The 26,106-nt window shown below is 40.5% G+C and overlaps 3 protein-coding genes across 15 annotated transcripts in view; 1 reads left to right on the forward strand and 2 right to left on the reverse strand.

Annotated features, from left to right (window-relative positions):
- The window catches only part of GSN (gelsolin), a 40,221-nt gene extending 38,996 nt beyond the window's left edge, over positions 1-1,225 (reverse strand). The window contains exon 1 of one of the 4 annotated variants that reach the window (XM_068915286.1): positions 1,162-1,225. The gene's annotated coding sequence lies outside the window, so the exon portion shown is untranslated. Of the gene's footprint in view, positions 1-60; positions 368-1,161 lie in introns of those variants that run through there. The other 3 variants (XM_068915287.1, XM_068915285.1, XM_068915284.1) reach the window with 3 other exon arrangements.
- RAB14 (RAB14, member RAS oncogene family) lies at positions 320-17,472 on the forward strand. 4 transcript variants are annotated; one of them, XM_068915304.1, is made up of 10 exons: positions 2,945-3,014; positions 3,099-3,166; positions 7,702-7,754; positions 8,880-8,938; positions 10,349-10,402; positions 11,203-11,380; positions 12,553-12,619; positions 13,517-13,604; positions 13,923-13,953; positions 15,298-17,472. In XM_068915304.1, exons 4-10 carry the CDS (start codon positions 8,887-8,889, stop codon positions 15,473-15,475), a joined length of 648 nt encoding a protein of 215 aa, XP_068771405.1. In that variant the 5' UTR covers positions 2,945-3,014; positions 3,099-3,166; positions 7,702-7,754; positions 8,880-8,886; the 3' UTR covers positions 15,476-17,472. The 4 variants fall into 4 exon arrangements, with proteins under 4 accessions (XP_068771404.1, XP_068771407.1, XP_068771405.1 ...); XM_068915306.1 differs by lacking the exons at positions 2,945-3,014; positions 3,099-3,166 and adding an exon at positions 848-1,024; XM_068915303.1 differs by lacking the exons at positions 2,945-3,014; positions 3,099-3,166; positions 7,702-7,754 and adding an exon at positions 320-737.
- A 1,024-nt stretch (positions 17,473-18,496) lies between these two features.
- The window catches only part of CNTRL (centriolin), a 38,025-nt gene continuing 30,415 nt past the window's right edge, over positions 18,497-26,106 (reverse strand). For 5 of the 7 annotated variants that reach the window (XM_068915257.1, XM_068915255.1, XM_068915259.1 and 2 more), the window contains 11 exons: positions 25,749-25,906; positions 25,407-25,480; positions 24,642-24,830; positions 23,370-23,595; positions 22,861-23,066; positions 22,429-22,569; positions 21,027-21,302; positions 20,854-20,916; positions 20,034-20,237; positions 19,591-19,663; positions 18,497-18,866 (listed from right to left, as the gene is read on the reverse strand). In XM_068915257.1, the coding sequence (XP_068771358.1) occupies positions 18,856-18,866; positions 19,591-19,663; positions 20,034-20,237; positions 20,854-20,916; positions 21,027-21,302; positions 22,429-22,569; positions 22,861-23,066; positions 23,370-23,595; positions 24,642-24,830; positions 25,407-25,480; positions 25,749-25,906 (1,621 nt within the window). In that variant the 3' untranslated portion in view covers positions 18,497-18,855. Of the gene's footprint in view, positions 18,867-19,590; positions 19,664-20,033; positions 20,286-20,853; positions 20,917-21,026; positions 21,303-22,428; positions 22,570-22,860; positions 23,067-23,369; positions 23,596-24,641; positions 24,831-25,406; positions 25,481-25,748; positions 25,907-26,106 lie in introns of those variants that run through there. The other 2 variants (XM_068915261.1, XM_068915260.1) reach the window with 2 other exon arrangements.

Below are 26,106 nucleotides of genomic sequence, written 5' to 3' on the forward strand. Positions count from 1 at the left end.
ATCAATTTGGGCTGCTGGCACCCGCTGGGCGCTCCCGCGCCCGGACCCGCCCGCCCTCACCTGGGCGGGCTCACGGCTCAGGACGCTCACGGCAGGCGGCTCCGCTGCGCCATGGCGCCCTCCTGAGGAGAGGGGCGGGGCCGCGCCCGTGAGGCGAGCGCCCGTGAGGCGAGCGCCCGTGAGGCGAGCGCCCGTGAGGCGAGCGCCCGTGAGGCGAGCGCGCGAGCAACCACCGCCGCCCCGCCCGCCGCTTTCCCGCCCGCCCTTCGGCGCGCGCCGGAGCGGGGCGGGGCGGGGCGATGGGGCGGGGCGATGGAGCGGGGGGGAGGTGGGGGGGAGAGGTGCGCGCGCTCGCGCCTGGCGCCGTGGCCCGCCCCGCCGGGAAGGCGGGCGCCGTGGGGCGCGCGGCCTCCGCGATTGGCTGCGGCGCGGGCTCTCGCGCCCACCTTTGTGCGGCCCCGGCGCCCGTCGAGAGTGGGAGGGGAAACCCCGTGCGAGGGGCGCCGCCATTTTGGATAAGGGTTGGCGGGGGCGGGGGGAGGTGATGGGGGCGCAGTGGAGCCAGCGGAACTGAAGCCGGAGGGAGCCCCAGAAAAAGGCGGAGACTCGGCCCGGCCGCTGCCCTGCCCAACCCAACCCAGCCCAGCCCGAAGCGGAGCCGCTCGCCGTGCCCACAGCGGGGACCGGGCTGCCGCCGACAGAGCCAAGCTGCACAGCCACCCGCTCCCCGAGCCCAGGTGAGGTGGAGCCGGCGAGAGGCGCCCGCCCGGCCGGGCCTAGAGCGCGCTAGGCCCCCGCGGCGGTGCCCGCCGGCCGGTTCCGCTCCCGGCCGGGCCCTCGCGGGCCTGCCGCGGCGGGGGGGAGCTGCAGCAGGTCGCCGTCCGCCTCCCGACCCGCCGGGGAGGGGGGAGCCCTTCCTGCTGCCGCTGCCCGCGGCCCGGCCTAGTCGGGGCCGCGGCGCTGCCCAGCCTCGGCCGCTCTCCCTCGTCGCCCGGCGCCGCGGATGCGTGTGGGGCCGCGGAGGGTGAGGTGGGTTGGGCAGCCGCTAGGCCTCGCGGCGCTGCTGCTGTTGGTCGCCGCCGCCTCCCCTTCCCTCCTGTGCGCCCCGCGGGGCGCGCCGCCATGGCGCACCTGGGGCCGGGGGGTGCGAGCGCGCCTCACCTGCCGCAGCTGCGCGCCTCTGCTAGGCTGCCTGCGCGCCCGCTGTTCTCCGGGCGGACCCGTGCTGTCGGGAGCTCGGGTAGAAAAATAACCTTCATATTTAAAAAAAAAAAAAAAGGCAACAAATCTATGCCACTTCCTATTTGAGGAAGTGGCAAAAGCATTCTAGACTTGTTCTGTTTTTTCTTTTCTCAGCGACTCTTCTGTCCAAACAGAAGAATGAAATTGCCTTTTTTTTTTTCCCTCCCCACCTCGTTGCCTATTGTCTATTTGCGGTACCTTTTTTAAGGATTCTGTGACACCCGTGGATGGTTTTGTCTTGAACTGAAAACATACTGGCTTCATCCTTGCAGTAAACACAGGAAAAAGCACCTGTGTTGGGGTCTGTCTTTCTTTCCTTCTATGGGTGTATTGCTCTTGAGATTATTTGATGTGGATTGTGCTTTCTAGGTCTCCAAAAGGGAGTGAATCTCTGAAGGAGAAAGGTGCTTTGCACGTTTCTGAAGATGTAAAAGTGCCCTTTTATGAGCAAGATTGATTTAGGACAAAGACTACTTGAACAATTTCAACCCACGAGTCAGAAATTTAATTCTTTTAACACCTAAATGTTTTCATTTGAGATGCATTTCTTCTGGGATCTGTTTCTATCTCAGTTTGGGTCGAGGGCCTGTTGTGCTCGAGTGTTACGCGGGCATGAGCAAGAAAATCCCACTCTGGAAGACTTCATACCTAAAAATCAAATAGTTGAATATGCTTAAAAAGGAAGCTGCTAGCTTCCTGTAGGATTTGAACCTGGCCTAGATCTGAGTTGTAGGAAGAAGCTTCTCCATTCTCTTCCCATTTGGAGAGTCACCCAAAGAAAAAAGTTATTGTGAAAGACAGCAATCTGAAAACAAACCTGTTATACTAGAGGTACTAGGATTAAAAACGTAAAGAGAACTTTAAAACTACTTGCTTGTTCCTGTGTCTCTAATGGAATCTACTTGTGAATGGTTCTCATCTTGCTATTTTCCTTACTTAATTTTGTTCAAAAATATACTTCTTCCAAGCTGATGACTCTAGTTTCATGTATTTCTATATTGATTTATTAGACTAACAGCATAACTCTTCTAGCTTCCATATTTGCTATCTCCTAAGCTTATCTGCTACCTGTCTGAAACTTAGTTCTGCAACCTCAAGACACATGGTGCAGGTTGAACTAGACTTCCTGTTATAAAGAGGAAAGTGGGTAAATGAGGATATGCAGATGGATAAAGAACTCCTATGGCTAAAAGCAGGCATTGGAGAGAGTGCTCTCATTGAGTACAGGTATGTCATATTTAATTTAGCTGGGGTGCTAGGTGTGGTTAGTAAGAAATAAGAGGTGGGTGTGTGTATATAAATACAAGAAGTTTCAGAAACAAAATGGGGCTTGATAGAGCAGGATGTGAAAGCATTAAAAGGATAACAAATACAATTGGAGTAGGACTGGATAACTGAGGAAAATCAAAAGATGAAGATGGTTTGATATGTAGTCTTGATGTGTGTGTGGTTTTTAAGGGGGAGGGGTCAAAATCATCATATAGGAAGGGTGGTAAAGGGCTGTGGAATTTCTAGGAATACTTAATAGACCTCAGGTTGAGTTACGGTGTTTTACATGATTAAGGAATGCAGCAAATGCCCTTCTTCAAGAGCAGCTTGAAATAAGGGTCTGTACAGGTGTAAGTTTGGTCTAACCCCGGGAGCCTGTAGGCCTTGTGTGTGTGTGGTTTTGGTGTGTGGTTTTTTTTTTTTTAAAGGAAGAATAACTGGATGTGGAGATAATGGGAACATGTGGAGTGATCTTCAAAAGCAGATCAGAAGTAGTTTGTCTGGTTGGTATCTCTGCTTGTCACTAGTCACTTTACTTCCTATAGGATGATCAGTTCAGCCAGTTTTACTCTCTTGTGCTCTACCAGGTGCTTTACTGAAGCCCAAATGGGAGAACTAAACTAGAGAGGATGACTTCAGAAGAACTGAAGAATGAGTAAGGAACTAGCCAGCGAGAAGCTATGCTGCCAGATAGATGTGAAAAGGAAAGTATTGGGTTGCTAGCAAGCTTCTACTTAGATTCCTCAAGGATCTATCTTAGAAGAGGACTCTTTTAAAGACAAGCCAAATATGTATATATTTGGCTTGATTTTCTTAAAGATGGCTGATATATAATATGAAAGACTTACTTCCACATGCCAAGGACATTTAATAGAAGCACAATGAAATTTAGTAGTACTAGACCTTACAACATTGTATAAACAACAGACTTGTGGGAATTCACTGCTTGGGTATATTAGTGTGTTTTTTTTTTTTTTTTTTTAAAAGGTTATTACCTTCTGGGGGTGGTATGGCTTTAAGGAAGGCCTTAACTGATGGAATTACAGGCTATGTTTCTAGTAGTCTAACTGGTACCTTTAGAATAGTGCATTCTGTTTTGTGTGCTTGACGGAAGTCCTATCTAGGAAACAGTACAATTATGAATTGAAGCCATTCTACTACCTCTTTGCAGCCTCTCCCCACCTTTATTAACTTCTGCTTGGTCTTCATCATTAATTAATGTCTATGTAAATATGTGGGGAAGAGAAGGAAGGTTATGCCCTGGGAAAGAGGATAACTACCCGTTCATTTCTCTTAGGGACTTAGAAATCTCTTAAATAGTAGTAGTGGCTGCATATAGTTCTCATTGTAACTGACTGTGATGTTTGTTTTTCCAGATGAAAAAACTAATGGCTCTTTAAAAATTGTTTCAAACTATGAAAGGGATGATATAATAGCATTACCTGTTACAGAAGGGAATTAGACTTGACTTATGGGAGTCTTTCCCATTGCATATCCTTGCTGAATGACCAAAAAGACACCTGGATAGTTAGATGAAATGCAAAGCACCTCCTGCTTCAGACCAACTCTAAACAGTGGTTCTCTGACTGATGAGTGGTCTGCTTTTAAGGGAAATGTATAATAATTGGGCTGTCCTGAGTTTGAAGCTGATCACCCACGCAGAGATCATACCTCTAAAAATGGCTGACTGGCTAATGGTATGTAGCACACATAGCGTGTCATAAAACCTGTGCATACAGGTTCTAGTCTCTTCCAGTAACATAGCTTTATGTTGAGCAAGAAACAAGTATGAAAATTCTCTGTGCAATATGAAGTGAAGAATTACAGTTGACTATGTCCTTGAGTTCAGCCAGAAGGAATTTCATAGGTCTCATCAAAGCTGGTATGGATGTGTTGTTTGCAATTATGTTGTCTTGATAATGAGTTTTACCACAGTGCACCTAGAACATCCTTATTTCTGTTCTATATGAATAGATGCTGATACTTGAAATAAGGCTTCAGTAATAATCAAAATACAGATGTACAGCTTGTTGGTTAGAGGAGGAAATACAGATGTCACTAATATCTCATTAAGTTTTTTAACTTTAAAAAAAGCTTTTATGGGAAGAGTTGGTATATGGAAAATTAATTGTGATGGCACTATTCATAATAAAATTTATAGTCATAACTGCAGTACAGAAACTAATTGTACAGATTTTGAAACTAGCACAGGTCTGTGTGTAGTGAAGAATGATTCTCTCTGGCTAGCTGCCATCCTGAAATAATACTTTAACATCTGGGGAAGTGTTTCCTCTGAAAAGAGAGCTAGAACTTGTTCTGATTTGGTAGAATTTCTCATATGGAAGGGGGCTGTGTGTATCAAGCTTCCAGGCCAAGCTTTTTTTACTTTCTGTTACCAGTAAATTCATGATTAGTTAACTTTGTTACCTTCAGCCACCACTGACGTTATATAGTATGATAAGTTGTGTATGCTTGTGTGCAACTTTTCCAGTCTGGCAGTCTCCTCCCTCCTCCTTCCCCCCCCCCCCAAAACAAACAAACAAACAAACAAAACCCCCAAAACCCAGTATTGCACATTAAGATTCCGTGTGCCTGTAACAGGGTTGTGAGTTGGGGGCAGAAGTCCGTTCTCTCCAGATGGCTGACACTATTGATGCATATTAGCTACGTGATAATGCAGGGGGTTAATATTCTGCAATTACCGAATGCTGTTGAGCACTATTCTTGCACAGCCTTCCTTCTTTCATCTGTAGTGTTGCTGAGATGGTAAGCTTTCCAAGACTGAATTCTCACTGTCTTCAGTGTTTAGTTTGTCTAATTTATTTTTACTCCTACATCACAGAGCACTTCTGATCCACCTGTGTCTGTTTTTAGAACCTGAGTGTCTTGCAGTGGGGATTGTTGTTCATGTCTGTTTCCTGGAATACTGAAAGGATGTAAAATTTTGAAACATGTAACTACTAGGGGGATTCTGTTATGTTAGGGAGATTAAAATGTTGCTAGCTGCAAGGTGGAATGATTTAAGCCCAGATGACTGGCTTAGAGCCTAGAACTCTCATTTAATTTGTTTTTGTTGCCTGATTTCTCTTTTAAACAAGAAAAACTGGAGTACTCAAATCTGGGATCTGAGTTTAAAAGAGTGTGTGTGTTTAAGATCTTCTCTTCTCCAGAAGAGAATTCTCCAAAAGAGAAACCTTCAATAATAATTCAGAGTATTTAGGAATCTTTCCTATACCATGACCCTTAGAATAGATGTTGTGCATAGCATAGCTTTAGTTTTCAACTTGTTTACCTCCAAAAGCTGTATTTAGACCTAGTATTCATCTTTGTGGAAGGGTCTATCATATGCAATAACTTCTCAAGCAACTGTTTGGGACTTGAGACAAAGCCTAGACTAATGGTATGAGTGCATTTTTGTACCGTTATTTCTACTAAAAAGAGATTACTTGGTGTGTTAGCAAGCAGTGGAAAGAGCACTAGCTTTGTAGTGGGGTCTCAGGTATCTTTTTCTCTTATTATAGGCCTAATGTTATTTTAAGAACAGTCTGTCAAGTAAACAGAACTGTATACTCAGGAGTAAAGACTGTGCTTAGACTCCTAGCAAATTCAGTTCATTATATAATCTGCCCTGATTTGAGTTTGTCCATACTGAAAAATTCTTCCTCACCTTCCAATGATGCTGCTTAGAAGCTTGGGCAGTAAGGGATGCTCCCCTAAAGAACACTTGTTATGCTGCAGTACTGTAAAGTCAGGTGCTCAGAAAATGCAAGGCTACTTTGAGTACTTGCGAGTATTTAGCATTCCTTGGCCAACTGGAATTATGAGAGGAGAGGGGGAAACCTAAGTTTCTGCGGTGCAATTTTAATAGCTGCAGGAGTACTTCTCTATTTTGGAGTTCACAATGCTGAATTGTTTTGAAGACTTATGTGAGTTACTAGATACTACCATCTTGAGAATAAAGCAAAGACCTTTCAAATTAGATGCATACTAGGGCTTTCGGTCCATCTTATTGTATTTTAGCTGTAGTACCCACCTGCTTTCAGTGAAAATGAGTGCAGTTTATGCTGTCTTCCTGAAGTATTTGCAAATATAAACTGTCCTATTTAAGCCTTTTTTAATCTGTAATTACATACATCATAATCCTCCAGTTTAACCTTTTCTGCCATCAAACTGAATTGAACCATAAACATAGTCCTTCTAGCTTTACTTAGGTTACTCTTAACTTGTTACTTGCTTTCTGTAAGTAGTAGTGCATTGGATCAGAAGATGCTAGCAACTTGAATGCATGCTGAGGAAAAAACATAATGCATGAAGATGCATTTGGAAGACCTGAAGTATTGGGTGTTTCTGCAAATATACATTAATAATAAACCCTGAAGAGCAGTTACTTGCCTTTGTTTGTCAGTGCTGAAAATAGTCAGTACATGTATTGAAGCTGGAAGATCTGCCACTTATATAGGAAATGGGACGACAAAGCTAATGCTTGCCTGAGAGCAGATAAAGGGCAGAGCGTTTTCAATCACGCAGCTGAATTTCTACTCAGTACAGTGATGAGAAAGGCTCTCTCTGCAGAGCAGTTATTTGTTAGGGACTGGGGGGTGACAAAAGCTGCATGAAAGTCTTTAGATTTCTCTACTGCTCTGGCAGGGGGTTCCCTCTGAAATCACCTTGGTAAAAGGACTGCCTTTGGTACCTGTGCAACAGCTAGCAGTGGAATTCTCTTTGTGTTGGCAAAAAGAATTCCACAAGAATTACTCTCCAAAACTGTTTTTTGTTTACTAACTTGATTTAAACTTCGTTTAGTAGAGTAGTGTGTTTATACAGGATGTAGGGTAGGTGCTTTGCTTACTGCTTGGGATAGAAGAATTTGATTAGTTTTCATGCCTTAAGCAAAGCATGCAGGAAAGGCAAGGTGCAGATCACTGACTGGCACGCAGTAAACCCTTCTTATGTGCCTATTTGAGTTGTGCTCTTCTCCCAAGGTCTAGATAAAAGTGTTTGCTTTAAACCTCAGTTCTGTGAACCAGTGGCTGTTGGCAGTGTACCATGAATGAGGTTTTTGTCGTCAGTCTCCTTCTTATGACTAGAGTTGACTGTTGTGGATTAATCTGGGTTAAAGAAATGTTGCTTCACTTTTGAAAGTTTTGGATTCATAAGCTTTCCTATATTTTTATTTCTTTACGATACTAGTTTCCCTTGTCATGTGGATAACACGTGATTGAAAGAAAATCTGTATTTCTAAGGTAAAGCCATGTCCTTTATAGAAGTACCATGTTTTTCTAATGGCTGGCTATCTGCTGTGCAGGAACAGGAAGGGATATGGTGAATATCTAATGCAAATCTTCCATTTGCTTAACTGATCATATCATATGTAGTTAACTTAACCTGGGACATAAGCAGGCACTCTATATCCTTTTTGTTAACTTGAAATACCTGTGCCATATAGCCTTGTAATCCTGGCTGACTGATTTATCTGTTGGTATGTGAACTGTTGCTACTTGCAGGTTTAAACGGCTGAAATAGGTTCCAATTCCTCCTGTGTATAGGAAAGCATGTGAAAATTCTGGGCTATTGGAAGTATTTACCCCAGTATAATTTTGGAAATATTGCAATTATAAAGATTAGTGAACAAATTCATCAGATTAGTGAGGTATAATCAAAAAAAAAAAAGATGGAGAAACTACTAAGCCTTACTGTAATGCTACTATGCTGACAAGGCCACAGAAGTATTGACTGTCTTCCTGAACATTTGAATTATGACTTGTCCATTTTCTAACATGGGCAAGTACAAGTCTACAATCTATGTAAAGCTGCTTCAGCATTTCTGTGCTGTCTTGAGAAGTAATTCTCAGCTGTTTGCAAACTGCACTGTCTTTTGTTTATTTCTATTGCAAGTTTCAAGTGAAGTGGGTGGTAATAGTTCCAAGTTGCTGATTTAGTTAGACCTCTTAAAATCTGACTCCAAAAGAATCATCTTATTTTCAGTTCACATACCAGCTATTTTCTTAGCGAGTATGGTAGTTTGTTCGGTGACTGTGTCCAAAGCAAGAAGCTACTGGAGCTTTTTAAGTTGAAGATTTTCCTGATGAAATGGAACGAGTGACAGTATGACTCGGAGCATGTTTCTACTTACAGAGTGCTTATCAATAGAGGTTCAGAGCAAGTGATACAGAGCTTTGATGAATGTCTCTGGTCACAAGTTCAGTGACTGAAGGGAAGTACAAGTATGAATGAAAAGATGTGGGGGGGGGGGAGAAGGGGTAGTGCTCCTCCCTTTTTTTTTTCTTGTATGAACTGAAGTGGGTAAATTGGGTGGTTGAATAAATAAGTAGCAGTTCTGATATATGTTGTTTCTTTCTTCATTTTAGTGCCACAATGGCGACTGCACCTTACAACTACTCCTACATCTTTAAGTACATCATTATTGGTAAGTATGAACTGGAAAATGTTTGCCTCAGCTGCACGCATACCTATTTATGTCATATCTGTATCCATGACAGCCTGCCTGCAGACCCTACGGCTCACCTGTTGACTTCCTGTTGCATGTTAGTTGTCATACGGCAGTAATTTTTTCTCAGTACAGTTACTTGTCCAGCCTTAGTTCCTCACATCAGCACACTTGCTCTAAAAGCTTTAGTAACTGACAATACAAAGGCAATAAACTCTTGTGTGCCTCTTTGCAATTCGGTGGATCATTAGTGACAGGTGGAATGGAAGCAGTGCAAATACCAAGGCCTCTGTAGAGTTCACCTTAATATAGTTATCATTTTTTAATGTACTACAGTATTCTTGAACATCTTGACTGTTAGAGCCGTAACACTTAGCCCTTTGCATAGCACTAGAAAAACCTTCATGCTAAAAATTGGTGCATGCAGTCCCTTTCTCCCTAAATATAAAGGTTATGGCAAAGAAAATTGCTAGATCTGTGCATATGTGTATGGGAAATGTGTATGGAGGGGAACTATTACAAGGATGGCAATCTGGATGTTACTGTTGTACTGGTTAAGGTTTGCTGTAGCAATTTTACTGCCATTGTGTTGTTAGTCTCGGTCTTAGAATCTATGCTCATGCAAGTATTAACTGGAACCAGTTGCTTTAGACAGGCTCTTAAACCTTTGTCAGGTTATATATTTTTTGTGTTTAAAAGTTGCTTTTATCTGCAATTTCCTCGACTGGTTAGAGGGTCAGCGACTTGACTGGGTTTAATACTATCCTAGAAGAACTGGTCTGGTTATTTAAATCCTAACAATCTTGGTAGGTGCCAATGGTCTATAGTCTTACTCTGATGGTGTGTAAGTCAGGTTGCTCTGAGGGCCTCAGCCTGTGGGAAAACTGGTACTTGGAAGTTCTTGCCATTTCTCACTGTTTGAATTGCTGAAGTGGATCAGTGGAAGTGAGGCAATTTCTTTTGTGTGTTCTGGTTGTTTGTTAGCATCCTGAAGTCCTTACCAGCAATTGCATGTGACACAGGAGCAGGGCAGGCCCTCAAATCTGTATTTTTAACTTCACTAATCCTCTGTAAATGACCAGAAAATATTAAGGTTACACTTCAGTTTCTAGCAGGCTAACTTCTCATGACCTTGTGAAAGAATTGTTTCAGCGGTGTAGATTATCTTCTTTTGTTTGTTTTCCCCTTCACCCTTGCTTGCCGCTCTTTGCCTGTAATCAAAGATAGTTCAAAAGCTGATAAGCTTAAGAGCTGTAACTAGGTATAGGACATCACCTAATAGACCTGGGACTGGGATGACTGCCTATCTTTGTAGTGTGGGGTTGTTAACGAGAAGATGTTTGCTGCAACGGTATGTGATGTCCATCATAACTATTCTTTCTATAACAGGGGACATGGGTGTAGGAAAGTCCTGCTTGCTTCATCAATTTACAGAAAAGAAATGTGAGTACTTCAATTCAAAGTCCATAAACTGATATGCTTGATCACTCTTTTTTCTTTCCTTCTGCTTCTGTCATGTATGATCTTGAAGTAGTATCTCTCTTTGATCTGTATAGGTTTGTGATGTACTTGCTCAGATTCTTGTTCTGATACCTGCAGATACACAAACAGAACTGCTAATGTAGGAATAGCAAAGACTGCAGCTTCAGTCAGAGTCCTACCTAGGATAAGTGGGAAGGCTGTCCCCCTTGTTACAGTTTTTTTTTCTGGAAATTGATGTGAAACAGTGAAATGTCTTGGCTAAAACTTGAATACTTTTTAAAATTGGTGTAGTTCAGATGCAAACATTTAGGAATTTTTTTTTAATGCTCTTAAATACTTTAAAAGAAGTGGGGGGGGAAAGAGAAACATAACAGGACTAATTGTTCTTTGACTCCCCTTTATTTGCAGACTTGGGTAGCACTGAAATTTTTCATAGCTGCTGTGACTCATGACGCTTAGACTACCCCTGCATGATAGGCTTTAAGGCTTAAGCATTCTGTCTTGACTCTAGTATTCTTTGCATGTACGCCATCATCACCAAATAAGAATTAGCTTCAACTCTCTGTTCTTAAACTAACAGTAATTCAGAAAATTCATTTTATTCCTGGTGAAGTGATGCAACTTGGGTACTGTAACTGTAGAATGCTTTCTTAGAGGCTGAAAATATAGTCAAGATCACTGAAAGCTGTGGTATTAAGAACTCTGCAGAAGGGAAACCTCATACTAGAAAGAGCTGAACGTGCATTTATCTTCCATGACAGTTATGGCGGACTGTCCCCACACAATTGGTGTTGAATTTGGTACAAGAATAATTGAAGTTAGTGGCCAAAAAATTAAACTACAGATCTGGGATACAGCAGGACAAGAGCGATTCAGGGCTGTCACGCGAAGCTACTACAGAGGAGCAGCAGGGGCTCTCATGGTCTATGACATTACCAGGTAAGGTGCCCTTGACTGTTGCATCTTGTATCTTAGCTGCATGTGTACTTGACAAGTTATGTGGGTGCTGCAGCCTTGTATGTACTGTTTTAACTGACTCGGTGTCTGGATGGGTTTGCATCCTGTTGTGCAAAACATATCATATTTCTTTATTTGAATAAACTAGATAATTAAAAAACCACAAATGAAACATATGAAATTTTAAATGAGCTGCTCTTCTTGGAAGACTTCACTACTGACAGACCTGAGAATCTTGCCATTTCAGGCCTTGACTGCTTGTGCCGAAGTCATTTAAAGAACTGAATTCGCCTTTAAAGTGTACCTTTCGGTACATGGATTTTTTTTTCCTCTCTCTTGTGATGGAGAGAGGGAATGGATACTACTGCAGCTTACCTGGCAGGGATATTCTTAGTAGGCATAAAATAGAATATTACTTTTATTATAGTGTGTTATATAAACATGCTTAATGGACTCTTTATATTTGAGATAATTGGAAAACTAGCCAGTGAAGAGACCTAGAAGTCAGACTTTTCAAACAAAAGGAGACTGCTTAGAAGCTATTCAGTTTCTCCTCTGTAAGAGAAAAGTAATTATTCTTTTAGCAGCATCTTTAACCAGATGTGCAGCATGAAATGCTTTTGGATGTCTGTAGTCTTCTTCTGGGGCTGTTCTTGATGTTCTTTATGCACCTCTTGTCTTCTGTGTACGTGGGTATATCTCCCATTCGCTTAAATCTCGAGTAAAGCACAAATAATATTATGCACTTTGTTACCTAAGTGGTATTCTGTACAGTGGAATACCAGTTCCAGTGTTCTGTAAGAGTATTTGACAGGAAATCCTTTAATACGTTTTATACAACACCATATAAACGTTGTCTTTGTGAGGAAAGCAATACTACTACTACTACATATGGGAAGTGTGAATTGGTCTGTCGTTCCACCATGCTTTTGTGTTGTAAGGTGTATTCTGTGGATTAAAAGTTGACTTGTTGAAATCTTGGCCTGAATCCAAACAAGATGATACTGCTTTGTCTTGCTTGAGGTTGGGAGGACAAATAGAGATGACGGATGTTAGTATTTTTAATGGCTGCTAACCATTCTGTTGGACTAATGTATTAAAAACACAAACAAAATCACATATAGCTAAAACTCTACTCACTTAACTCTTTGCAGAAGAAGTACATATAATCACTTAAGCAGCTGGCTGACAGATGCAAGGAATCTCACCAATCCAAATACTGTAAGTTGGATTTTGGCTTGAAAGCAAGTTTTTCTTATCCCAAAGCAAGAAGTGAAAGGTTTAGGCCAAAGCATCTGCAGTATGCTGTTAGCAATGTTCTTTTAAAGAAGCTGCCTCTCATTCTAGACTAATTAGCTCTGAGAAATCCTTAAGTTCCCACCTTCTGCAGTACATCAGTGATTTCTTTTCACTTTCCCTTACTGCAACCGCAGCAAAAGCGTAGTGTTGGAAAGCAGTGGTTTCTGCCGAAAGGATTGCTGTGTCTCTTGCCTTCCAGGGCCTATTTTCAGTAGTTGGAGGCCAAATTGTTTAACTCTGAACAAACATTAACTTTGTTACTATCTCTTCTTGCCTTGTGGTGGTAATTAAGTGAAATACTAACTCATCTTAGTTTGGAATAAATTAGATTTCAAGCATAAGCTGTCCAGGTCTTCTGGAGAGAGGGCGGAGTGGGGGGGGGAAGGGAGGATCTTTTGTGTCTCTTTGAAAATCAAGAAAACTGTTGGTCTTTTCCTAAACGTGCATAAAATACTTTAGAACCAAGGTCACGGGAAGATTCTGCTGTGATAAAAGAAAACTTGTAAAGAATCTAGCTGGATTAGCAGATGGTTAAACAAACGCAGGAAGCAGTTCTACTCTAGATTCATGGAAGCTGTGCTTGGAACTCCTGCCTTTTAGGACATCACCTCATGAGAACAACCTGATGAATTTTATGTGCCAGCTGGAGACTTTGTTCCTGACTTACATCCTCAGTGCCCTGAGGGGGCACTGCTAAAGCAATGCTTTCCTGAAGGTGCATGTTCTTTGCAGGTTTTTATCTCGCCCCTTAATGAAAAGGGTGGTAATGAAAAAGTTAGTAAGCTGTCTTCTGGACTAATTTTCTTTCTTCTGAACTAGGTGATAATCCTCATAGGAAATAAAGCAGATCTGGAAGCACAGAGAGATGTTACATATGAAGAAGCCAAACAATTTGCTGAAGAAAATGGTGTGTTTTTTCTCTTGAGCTGTTACATTTTCTACAAGATAGCGATGTTAAAGTGAACCCTCAGCATTGATAGCTGCAAGCTTACACTTTCAAAGTAATGTAATCATATATACAGACTTATATTGTGCCTCAGATAGTCTGGCTTAATTCTAACTGTGCATAGTTCTAGAAATCAGCTTCTGTATTGATGCCTTAACTTAGTCATAAAATACTATTGAAATAGTCTCTTGCATGTAATCTGAAGACCATAACATGACTGTGACTTATGGCTATTCGAAGTATTGTGTTAACTGACTGTACGCTTCTGTTTCCAAACAGGTTTATTGTTCCTTGAAGCAAGTGCAAAAACGTAAGTGACTTGTCTAGAGGAATGTTCTACGTGGTATCTGTTTGAGTGGCATATATTCCTTATGACTAAATACTGCCATAGGGTTCAGGTGTAGTAGGGCTTTGCAAGTGAAGGAAAGTGCTATTTTTGAGTCGTCTTAGAGGGTAAAGTGTGCCTAGCAGTTTCAGTTCATGTTGGCTTTGACTTAAGGGCAACTCAGAAAACAGACAGACATCATACTGTATTTAAGGCAAAGACTTGAACTCATTTAAGGCCTTTTTTTCTGCCTAGAGTGTAGATGCGTGTTATGTGGCTAACTGTGGTTCCCCAAGTAGACTGAGCGTGTTACTTCCTTTGGATGTTTCAAGCTGTTCTGTAGCAGACCTCTCGTTCCTTGGATCACTAAGAGGAATCACTGCACCCTATCAGCAGTAGGCTGTGTTGGTTGGAGGGGCTAACAGAACGCAATGGATTAGATCTCCTATGGTGCTAGTAGGTGTGGTTCCAATTGGCACCTGTTTTAATGGAATCTTTTAATTTTTACTAAAATCAAAAAAAGGTTTGAACCTAATCAGAAAACAGACTCACACAAGTCTTAACTCTCCATAGCTGGAGTCTGCCACCTCATCAGTAAGAATAATAATCTTGGACTTGTGTTGTCTCAACCGTCTGTTGCTGAAATTGCCAGGAATGTGCTTGCCTTTACCACAGCTCCCCACCAACATCTGGGGAGGCTGTTGCCCAACTTGGGGTTCCTGCCCAACTTGGGCTATCAGTTTGCTTGCAACACCCTGATACAAAACTAGGAATCCTGCTAAAATAGGTAATGAGCAGTGTACTTTTAGTTCGGCAAAACACTGCTCCAAGCATCAATCCTTAAACAGTAGCTTTTCTGCCCAACTCGTTGCTAGTTTGACTGCATCAGCTGCTCTGAAGACCAAGTATGTAAATCTGACTGGGGGAGGCACAGCATGTTTAATGCAGATGGCTTGTTACATGCTGTAAAACTTCTACAGAGCTCCCCTATCTTTTAGCCTCTTTGAGAATGGCTGTGTGTATGTAGCTCTGTCTTAGCTTATTTTTCAGACTGGATGTTTTGATAGGCAGTGATATTAAAGGCTAGTCCTAATAGTTATAATGGCTAGGGAGTAAATAGCTGTATCAAAAGCTGTTGTGAAGAAAAGTTATCAGACTTTGTCTAGTTTGAGCACTGTAAACTCCTCACGTGTAAGATAACAGGGTAGCGATGGCTTTACGCTTAGTGACCTGTTAAATCTCAGCACGGGTATCTAGCCAGCTGCCTCCATAAGCTGCGTTGCTTTCCTAAACCATAGCCTAAATAACTCCCACCTGCTCTCTTCATAGTGGAGAGAACGTGGAGGATGCGTTCCTGGAGGCTGCCAAGAAAATATACCAGAATATCCAAGATGGAAGCCTGGATCTGAATGCTGCAGAATCGGGTGTACAGCACAAACCGTCAGCCCCGCAGGGGGGGCGGCTAACCAGCGAACCCCAGCCCCAGAGAGAAGGCTGTGGCTGCTAGTGACCTCTGTTTCATGGCTCCATTTCTGACCTTTCACCTCTCTGTTGGAAGCAGTGCTTTTGACTGCTTCACTGTCTTCTGTACATCTTATTGGGTTTAATTAAAACTCTGAGAAAACAATTTAACACAGTACTAAACTGCTAAACAACTTTAGATGTAATCAGGTTATCAAAGGCAAGTAGAGTAATAAAACCTCTCCTGCATGGTAAATCTAGAAGTTTTTTTTCCTTGATTGTCCTTGTGATAGTGTCACCAATACATAATTTAAACTGAGCACTGATGCTGGACTCTTGATTTTACACTTTTGCAGGGCTTTGTCTTGTACGGTTTAATTTTATGGTTCTTCAGCCTTTCTTCCCCACCTCTAACTGTTTAGAGCTGTCCATAGTGAAGGATAAGTTTTGCTGTGAAATGACTTCTGATGGTAGAAAGGGGCTCTGTTACAATGTGCTTTTGTTGAAAGCATTCCCTGTGGTGTGTGTGTGTTGGGGGAAGGGGGTGGGCTGGTGCAGGAGTGTACAACTTACTTCCATCTTAGCCTAGCACAGGGAAAAAAAAAATCCATTCATTCTTGTGCTCATAGCTTTACATCCTTTTTTGCCACTTTTAATCCTCTACCTTTGTTAACAGAACGTAAATATGTATAAAATTTGAAGGAACTGAGCTAACAGTTAAATACATCCTGTGTATATGATTTTAATGAAGAAAATGATTACTGGCATTAGAACAGTATGTAAGAAAATATCAGTTTGTACAGTATAGACCTATATGTGACCACATTGCCCCATTAGTGCTACAAAGATAGATGTAACTGCAGTTCACTAACATAGGCTTAACTCCTTGGTGTTGACAGTGGACATTGTGCTGAGGGAACTCTAATCCCAATGCAGAAATTAACACTAGTGGAATATGTCTTTCATCTTTGCACTGTGGTATATCTATGCCATTTTATTAATCCTGTTCTGTGCAATCAGCAGTGTGCTAACCTGCTTTTCTCTTCTGTAAGCATTTTGCATTATTGGGCTTCATTACCTGCCTTGCATTGTATACGAAGGCTGGTTCTCTTGCACATCTTATGCTTTTATACTTGTAACTCCTTGAATGGTCAGATACTGAACTGGACAGTCAGAACAACATATGTGCTCTCTAGGGATTTTTAACTACTCTTGGTTTTTTGTTAACCATACAGTGTGAGTGTTGTGGGGTTTTTCCTTTCTTCTTTGACTTAGGTTTCCTCTTAATAAAGACGCAGAATATCCCATGAGGGATATGAGACAAACTATAATCCTGCATGTATAAAGGGGAGACTTCACGTGGTGACCACACACATGTGGATTCTGTTAAAGTACATGAGGGGTTTTTGAAGTTGTTAGAAACTCAAATGTGTGCTCTACATGGGGTACCATACTTCATGTGAAACTTCACTTGGAAAACATCACATGTGCTTTAAAATTGTAAGGGGGCAAGTGCTTAACAGTGATCAAATGTCCAACTTCTAGTCTTACTGCAGTGTTTAAAACAGAGTAGTGTTAAAATCCCTGCCTAGACACTAAAACTCTACAATGTTCAGACTTGTAAACAGTGGTACCAGAATATTGTACAGTCAATGTTAAAAGCCAAAACTGGAATGTGCAAACAATAGGATCTGAGTAACTTGTACACTGTCCCTTTTTTGTCGTCTTTCTTTTTTCTTTTTTAACTAATAGATTGGTATGTTTAAGATCTATAGCTAATGCATCCTGCTTAAAAAAAAAAAGGTTGCACCACAAAGTTTGCCCAGGGACCATGACCTGCTGCTGAAATGAAATTTGGGTACAGCAAACATTCTAATGACTACAGCTTGTTAAGGTGCAATACCTTTATTCCCAGAGTAAGTTACAGTAGGTCTTATTGTTTCTGTCACAGAAAGGATTTGTTTGGACTGCTGTACTCATCATTTGATGTAACAATGCTATTAATCTAAATATTTGTAAATAAAGTACCTGTATCTAGATAAACTACAGTGGGCTGTGTTATTTGCTCTCAGAATTAATCTGCTTGTAGTCCTCTGGACCTGTTTGTTTATGCTGTGGTTTCTGAGGGGACTTGTTCCTTGGAGCTGTTCAGTCAGGCTGCTGCAGTTCTTGCTTTTAAATTCCTAGGCTGTTTTCCATCTACTACGTAGCGTCTGATTCCCAAAAGCTCCTCTTCCCACTTGCCTACAGTCAGGCCTTTAGTTCTTGAGGAAAAGCATCTCATTAAACTACTGAAAGTATGGCGTGAGCTAGTACCTAAAACTAGGCAAGAAGCCTTTGTAGTGATGATAATTGCTTTCAATACTTATTTAAAACTTCCTTCTTGAAGGTTAACATGATGACAATGTTACAGGGCTTTCACAAGAGGGATTTTTGGTGCTGGTCTCTGCTATAGCTTGACTCTACCTTATTTCTGGAAAAAGGCTGGTACATTAACATCCAGCATGCCTGCTTTGAGTCCAGAACCAGTTGCCAGAGATACTGTTGCATTTGTTAATCCTGATGAAATGTAACATGTTGTGATGCTTACTGCATATAAAAGGTTATAATTTAATAATTTGGATGAAAGTGCCAGGTTTAAAACACTTTCAGAGAATATGTAGATGGGAAGGGGACAATGGCTCTGGAAGAACAGTCACTCCAGGTCACTGCTCTCAGGCTGTGTGAGGTTTCTCTGGGAGGGTGGAATAGGTTCTTCAGGTCAGGCCTACATTGCATGGACGACTGGTAATGTGTCTTGCAGCCTTAAGGCTTCGTTATATCAACACGGCAAGTTTATAATAAAATCAGTACGATCAGTAAGTATAGCCGTATGCTTCAGAAACAATACGGAGGAGGCTTCAGAACCAAAGCTTAATCAAAGGCTTACAAATACTAGCCAGCAAAGTAAATGTCAACATTTGTGGCAAGTCTCACTGCAAACAGGAGGTACTAGAGTCAGAGCTTCCTCCAGCATTAGGATGCTGTAGCACTACAGGCTCACCTAGCAGTATGAGTATAAATATCCTTGAACATTTAAAAAAGTTTATTTAAGAAAATACTGTAAAAATAATTGTACTTACAATATCCATGCATTTGACAACAGGTAAGGGACAACTGTCCTTATTACAAATCTTTACAAAGTGAAAACTAACCAAAATTATGAACACTTAAATAGCAACAGTAGTTATTTTGGGTACTTTAACTCTGTCTTTAAAATAGTTAAAACACTTTTCTTATATACATAAAGCTCAATTATTTAATCATATAGAAACTTCACAGTACTGAGTAGATCCTGTTTGTTATTGCTGGCAAAAAGTGAGGTAGAAGTCTTCAAAGATGGTAGAAAGATGGCACAACTCCAAGAAGTACAACTGCATTTGCAGCTCAGCACTTGTCTAAAAAACAGAATATGAATGGTTGCCACAGAATGGGAAGTTCAGTGTAGCGTGCCCTGGTCTGGTTACTGCACCACACCAGCTTTTACATCAAAGTAGCAGCACTTAGATGTGCATGGAGATTTGCATGCCTTCTGTACTGTACTACTAGGCCTTCTGTGCTCCTGCTGGTGGGCAGCTGCCTAGAGACAACTATGGATGGGCTTAAAGCTTTTCTTCTCTTTACCAAACGCTAATGTACAGCAGCTCTTGCTAAAATAAATATTTTAACTTAAATCACTGCAGAAGAGCCATTAGCATAAAGTACTAGGCTTGCATGCCTTCTTCTTACTTGATAGCTGTAACCTATACTTGCCCCCCCCCCCGCATGTCTGAGAATCAGAAAAAGGGTACTGAAGTTTTATATAGCAATAGCTGAACATTAAAAATCAGAGTAGTGCTTTCTGTATGTCATCTGAAAGCTTAGAAGCAGCTCTCACACAACATTTTAAAATAATACATCTCTAGGAGCCAAAATAACTTGAAGGGGCAGGACACAAACAAAGGGAACTCTTCCATTAGACAAGGATAAAGTGATATCAAAATAGTTCTTTACCTGCTCCTGTCCCTGGACTGACAACACATGCAATCCACAAGCCTCACAGTTAAAGATACATTTACAAACAAGTACAAAGTTCAAACTAGGATGAAGTCTAAGTAACAGATACTTAAGTATGTCTCTTACCTCTGTGCTCTACTGAGAAATTCCTTGTGAGTAAGGCTGCAGTGCTTGAGATGCCACTGAAATACCTGCTTGCCTAATAGGAGAAGGAATAATTCCTGTCAGAGCAGCCTAGAAAAAGCCATTAAAAAGTCTGAATACTAAGTCAACATTGTCAATCAATCAGCTAAGTTGGATTAATTTTTTTTTTTTTTTGGTTTTACCTAAGAATAAAGGGAAATTTTAAACTAGTCTTTGGAAAAAAATTACCATTTTCAGACACAAGTTAGCTAATAGTCTGGTAAAGTAAATGAAGCATACAGTATAATTTCCCCACTGTTAGCAAATCCCTGCAGCAGATACAGTTGCCTCTAAAACATTGAGTATTTGAGTGAAACAAGCTATTAGTGAGCTAAAATATATTGTTAATTCAAAATCAGAATTTGTGTACATATTAGAGTATTTACCTGTGTTTTTGTTAAATTCAGAGCATCATGAAGAGAGAGACTTGATGAGCTTTGGGCTAGAAACAGCGAATCTGAAGAAGTACTGCTGACTAGGTCATCCAATGCGTCAACTTGTCGCTTCAAGCTATGAAGGGTGCCTTCTGTTTGCTGTTTTCCTCTGATCAATACTTCTACTTGCTTGGACATGCATTGCCGGAGTTGAGCCTAAATAAATCAGTGGTTCTATTTATATCCTTAAGGTTATTTTGAAGACTGTATTTAAAAAAAAAAAAAAAAAAAAAAAAAAGCTTGACTTTAGAAGTCAAACCTTAAGGGATTTAGTGTTAGATTCTCTTGTAAACCACAACAAACAGGTGGTAGTTTTGCAAATTAATTCTTTAAATAGTTTACCTCTTCTGAAGTCAGAAGTAAGCTGTATTTCTAAAGCCTTTAACATTACTGCTTGAATAAAGAGCAACAGATGTGCTCTAACTAAACTTAGCCATCATCTCTGCCTATAATGAGCATGGGTGCTCCTGTATTGTAGTGTCATTTTGCTAACATACTGTAATATATCTTGTCAGAATACTCATATAAAACCCATTTATGATTAACTGTTCCTTAATATTGTTATCTTGATAGCACCTGCAGCTTCTATGCTTTCTCCTACTGTTACCACCTCACAGAAAAGACCACCAAAGATACTCTGCAGCTAGTCATTATGTACAAAGTGGATACTCAAGAGCTGGAGAAGAATCTTCCTCACTCCTGTAGTGTTTAACTTATTTTTAGAAGGGATCTAGTGGACACATTAGCATGACTGGGAAGAGAGATGTACCACCTTCAAGCGATCTTCATGATGCCGCAATTTTTCTCGGAGAGCTTCTCCCCGCCACTGTTCATCCTTTTGAAAACAAAAGCACATTCAGCAATTGAGCAGCATTGCAAAGGGTACCAATACTGACATGTCCAGCTGTAGCAGCAGTAGCAGCTACTTTTTAAAAGCATTTTTACCATTAAGAAGACTTTAGAAAAATCCAGCTTTTCTTCCAGCGAGAGCAGTCTTTTATCAGTAGCTGCAAATGGAGCAGTCTCCTCTAAGTCATCTGATTCACCATGCAGACTTTCCCTTACTTCAAAAGCTGCTTCCAGATTTTCCAAGACTTCTGGAGAAGATGGACTTAAAGATTTAAGCCCTGTCCTAATTTCATCTTTAATCTCCAATTTAAGCATCTTTGCTGCATCCTTTATTTCCTTTTGTCTGTTTTCCAGGTCTTCTTGAGTTTTAACCTACACAGTAAAACACAATCTCACCACTTTGCTATCATATTACCAATGCATCAATACAGAGGGATTTATCTGTATTACTGAACAAGGCTCATTACTGAAATATTTACATTTTGACCATTACAATCAAAAATCATAGAACCTCTCAGCAGATGCATTCCCAGTTCTGGTTTACTTTGCCTATAAAGCCCCTCTAGTGTTAATAGAGGCAACTACCTAGGTAAGTTACCAAGAAGCAATTTGTTAACTTAAAATAAACATATTCATATTCTGAGCCTGCAGAATCTTCCTGGAAGGCACTGTAGTTGCTAACAACATTCTTCTCCAAAGAACCTTGTAAAATTAAAGGACTAGAAGGATTCAAACTATGGAATTTCCTGTAAATTTAAAGTATCAAAACAAGAAAATGCTGACCGAGGTTGGCACTAACACATTTTTAAGTGCATAGTGAGTAGCTTTGCACTTAGATAACATTTAGTGATTTGCATAAACTGACTCGTTATGCTAAGTTCTTATGAACAAAGCCTAATGTAAGCAGGAGTCAGAGTCCTAATTAATTCTTGACTGAGGCATTGCCTAAACTGAACTGACATGCAGATGCTAATTAGCAAATGCACTCATTTGCTAATTATCTTGGGAGCATCCAAATTCAGTTGGCTCTAACAAATAGCTAGGACCTCCTCCCCCGCTCTAAAACACACTGCCTGTTTCAGGCATGATTTTACTGGGGGAGAGGGGTTGATCTCTTCTCCGTTTGAACTGGCCTAAACAGTGCCTGCAATTCCCCATCAAGTGATGGGAAAGTAACCATACAGCTCTGCCTTGGCCTCTGAGATCTGAAGAATGAAATACTACTTTAGAGCTTGACAAGCCTTACTGAGAACTCAGCACATGACTGACTTGGGTTGGTTGTTTTTTTTTTTTTTAAACTAGGGATTACTGAGCTGTCTGATCATTAGAAAAGCCCAACTTCCAGACTTGGAAAATTGCATGGCAAACTGTAAATAGCTGTATTTTTGCCAATTGTGATCCAAAGAACAGGAGGAGATTCAAAACTAATACAATATAAACCTGCCCGGAAGACGCACTTTTCCCTTAAACCAGCCTGTATTTGGCTTTTCAGTTATACCTGTGTTTGGAGATCCATATATTCCCGTTGGATCTGGCCAAGCTCCTTAATAAAGCGTTTTGCTTGTTCATGGTTATTATGTGCTACTTGTTCAACAGTTGCTATATCACTCTGCAAACAGTCATTTTCATGCTTTTGTTCCTAGGAAAATTGCAGAAAGATTGCCTTTTACTGTGAGCACCCACTTCAGAATAGGAATCCAGAGAAGCCACATTGAACACCATTTCTTCAATTTAAAACACACAACCACAGTATTAAATAGGAGTAACTAGGCAGGTATTCTGCAACGCACTTTTGAAATACCAAAGTTTGGTTGCTTCAAATTATGTCTTGGAATTAATGCATTACTTCTGTTCCCCTTGCAGTAAAAGTGGTGTTCTATCATTTTGCCATTAAAAATAAGCAAATAAATAACTAAGAGACAGGACTTGCATGCAGCTCTTTTTCCATCTGGGTCCTCTGCATTTTAATTGCTTCTTTCAGACTCAAGATTTGCTTTTGTGCTTTTTTTCTCTCTGATGCTAGCTGATCTTGGAGATGTTTTAGCTCAGATTCCGAAAGTTCCAGTTCTTTTTGAAGAGATGCAATTTCTCTGTTTTTTTGTTGTAATTGTAGTTCTTTCTCTGAGACCTGATGTTCTGCAATTTTTTTAAACAATCTTGGTTAGTAGAAATGTGGATATCTTGTCATATTTCATACACATTAGGTATTTGCAAAAACTTTAGTCTTCTGCTGAGCAATGGTTTGTAAAACCACTGGGGGACACTGGGAAGGGAAGGAACAATCCATTGGCTACAAAATTTCAGTTATGTGAGTAAATCAATTTAAGGATCAAGAGTCATTCCAGGTGGTCAATTAAAACCTAACCAAGATTAACAGAAACATTTCTGTTGGCTTAATTAGACTTAGGACCCATATGTAGTAACAACAATATATCTTACTGCTTTTTCTCACTGTTTCTTCTAGTGTTGCACACCACGTCTCCTCCTTTTCCAGCTTCCTGATCTTTTCTTCTGCCAGTCTTACTTTTGCTATTGCCTGCTCCAATTTCTTTTGTTGATCTGTTAGCTCCTTTTCCAATAGTAGCTTCTGATCTTTCAGTTTAGCAGTACATTCTTCCAGTTTTTTTCCTTCATACTCTGAATCTTGCTTGAGGTGATGAAGAATCTGCTCTCCCCACCAAAAAAAACCAAAAAACCAAAAAACCACCACTTCAAGTTTTACTTAGTACCAGCTCAATGAGAACAAATATTATCACCAAAAGACATTAGAGAGAAGTTAAAGAAGCAGAAACCTAAAAAGGAGCTCAAATAGCTCCATACTGGGGAGGGAAAACACACATACACACACACACACACACACTTTTTACATGTTTATCAATTTTTCTTTCTCTATATTTTTAATATACTTCCCTCACTTTTTCCATTGGTCAACGCTTTGTGGAAACTGCTCAGCCAGCATAAGTTAGTTTTACTACTGGAATATACGATTAAACCTCGGAGCTGATGGGCTTGCCCAGAAATATAGTAGAAGAAAACAAACAAAACAAAACACCCTAGCTGCAAATAGCGATCCACTCAAAAACAAAAGGAAACATAAAAAAAAAACCATCCCAAAATTGTTCTGTTTAGTTTTTGAATTCTGAAATAATGCAGGAGGTAAGTATTGATTAGTTTCGCTTTACATCCATTTTATCATTGCAGGTACATTACACAGTTCACTCATTTCCTGAGAGAAATCAACAGCATGGGTAGAGGTTCTCTGAACTATGTCCAGCTGTTGGCAGCTGACAAACTGAAAGCATAGAGAAATATTTGTACTAGTCCATTTCCTCACCCACACCAGCTACATCAGCAGCCAAGATATGACAGTATACAGTTGTGCTGTGTGAATTCTACACTAGCGCTTCTTGCGCTCTGAGTGATCACTGCTGATTTTACAGCAGTTTTGTTACCATTTCAGTGTAAGATGGCCCTGCCAAGAGGGAAACCAGCCGAACAAAAAACCCAATGCAGTTCTTTGTTGTGACATGCTGATTTTCATTTAAGTATTCCTGAATGTTGAAGTTTTTCTTCTGCTGCATTCTTCTAACAATGAGGCTTCATGTTTCTTAAAGCACTAGTATATTATTTGTAAACCCACACCCAAAACTTTTTTGCTTGCATTATTTTCAGAGGTAAGACAAAAGTGAGACAAGTCTGCAGACTCATTACCGCTTCTTGTTTGGCTAGTTCTGTCTCTTTCTCTTGAATCTCTTTCTGAAGCTGCTGCAGTTGGTTCTCCCTCTTTTTCTGTCTCTCTTGGCAATCCTTACGTTTCTTCAAGCATTCCAGGATTTCTTCTTTCAGGGTTGCCTGCTCTCTAAGCAACTCATCCTGATGCCTTGTATTATTTTTCAAATCCTGCAATATAAAATATATAGAGCGACAAAACTAGCCGGTAAAAATAACGGTTCTCACCCCTATTCATGTTTAATATTACCTTCTACTTAAACCAGCCATTGAAGAAATTAACACAGCAGGAGCTATCAGATAAAAAGCTAAAAGGTATTGAGGCAAAGGTTGTGCTTCCCCCCGTCCTCCAAGAACAATCCACATGCAGGGTGGTTTTGCCCTTCCAGGATTCTTGGCAAGAATTCCTCTACCACCACAGGGGGAAAAAAAAAAAAAAATCTCAAACTCAGAAATAATACTCTGAATAGGAGCATCCGTGACCCTTTTCCACTTCCTTCCATGTTTAAAAATAGAAAACCCAAAATGGAATTTATCTGAGTAAATGTCTACTGCAGTCCAAATTACTCCAAATTCAGGAAGAAATAAACTAGCTCTTGTTGATTAGCTCTGCAAACGTCTGATTTTGAGCTACTATGCCTAGATGAAGAGGTGATGTACTATCATGTGCAAACAGGCAAAAACTGTTGTGATAAAAACCATCCCACTCACTACATTAAAACAAGCACATATTTCACCAAAACTAACCTGTTCTACCAGTTGAAGTTGTTGTCTGGAGTCATTTAATTCTCCTTTCAAAGTTTCCAATTCTTCCTTTTTGTCTAGAAAAATATTTATTTAGTGAAAGACATTTGCAATCAGCCATATGTGAAATAACTACGCAAACATAATCTTGCTTTTCATAGATACACAGTAAAAAAACAGTTTCTAAAATTTTCATCTCGACTTGCTAAATATTGTCTGCCTTTAGATATTTGAGCATATGAGATCATTTAACTTCATGCAGGACAATTGCATACGCTGTGGCTTTTAATACAAATTGTTTTAAGATGTAATACATCTTAAGAAGACATTAAAAATGATCTTCACCTTGAAGATGCTTCTGTATAACAATGATGTCTTCATTCAGTGATTTTTTGTGTTTGTTGAGTACTTCTATCTCCTGCTGCAGTTTTTGTACCTCCATTTCCATCTTCTCTATATTGGACAATGCAGTTCTGCTGCTATCTTCAGTAGCAGTCAAATCTCTAAAATGTGAATGCGTATTCTCACTTTGTTGAAAATATTTCATGAGGACTCTTTAAAGACAGCTACATTAATTTTTTTGAGCTCAAGGGGATGCTCTCTAGTAGTCATGAGAACAAGACAGTTGTCCCATTCCAAGACTTAACGTTTATTTTAGACTTTACCTCTTATTGCATTGTCACAGTATTACAAATACTGTTGT

Source organism: Struthio camelus, chromosome 20 (assembly GCF_040807025.1).
Source record: "Struthio camelus isolate bStrCam1 chromosome 20, bStrCam1.hap1, whole genome shotgun sequence".
Taxonomy (NCBI): domain Eukaryota; kingdom Metazoa; phylum Chordata; class Aves; order Struthioniformes; family Struthionidae; genus Struthio; species Struthio camelus.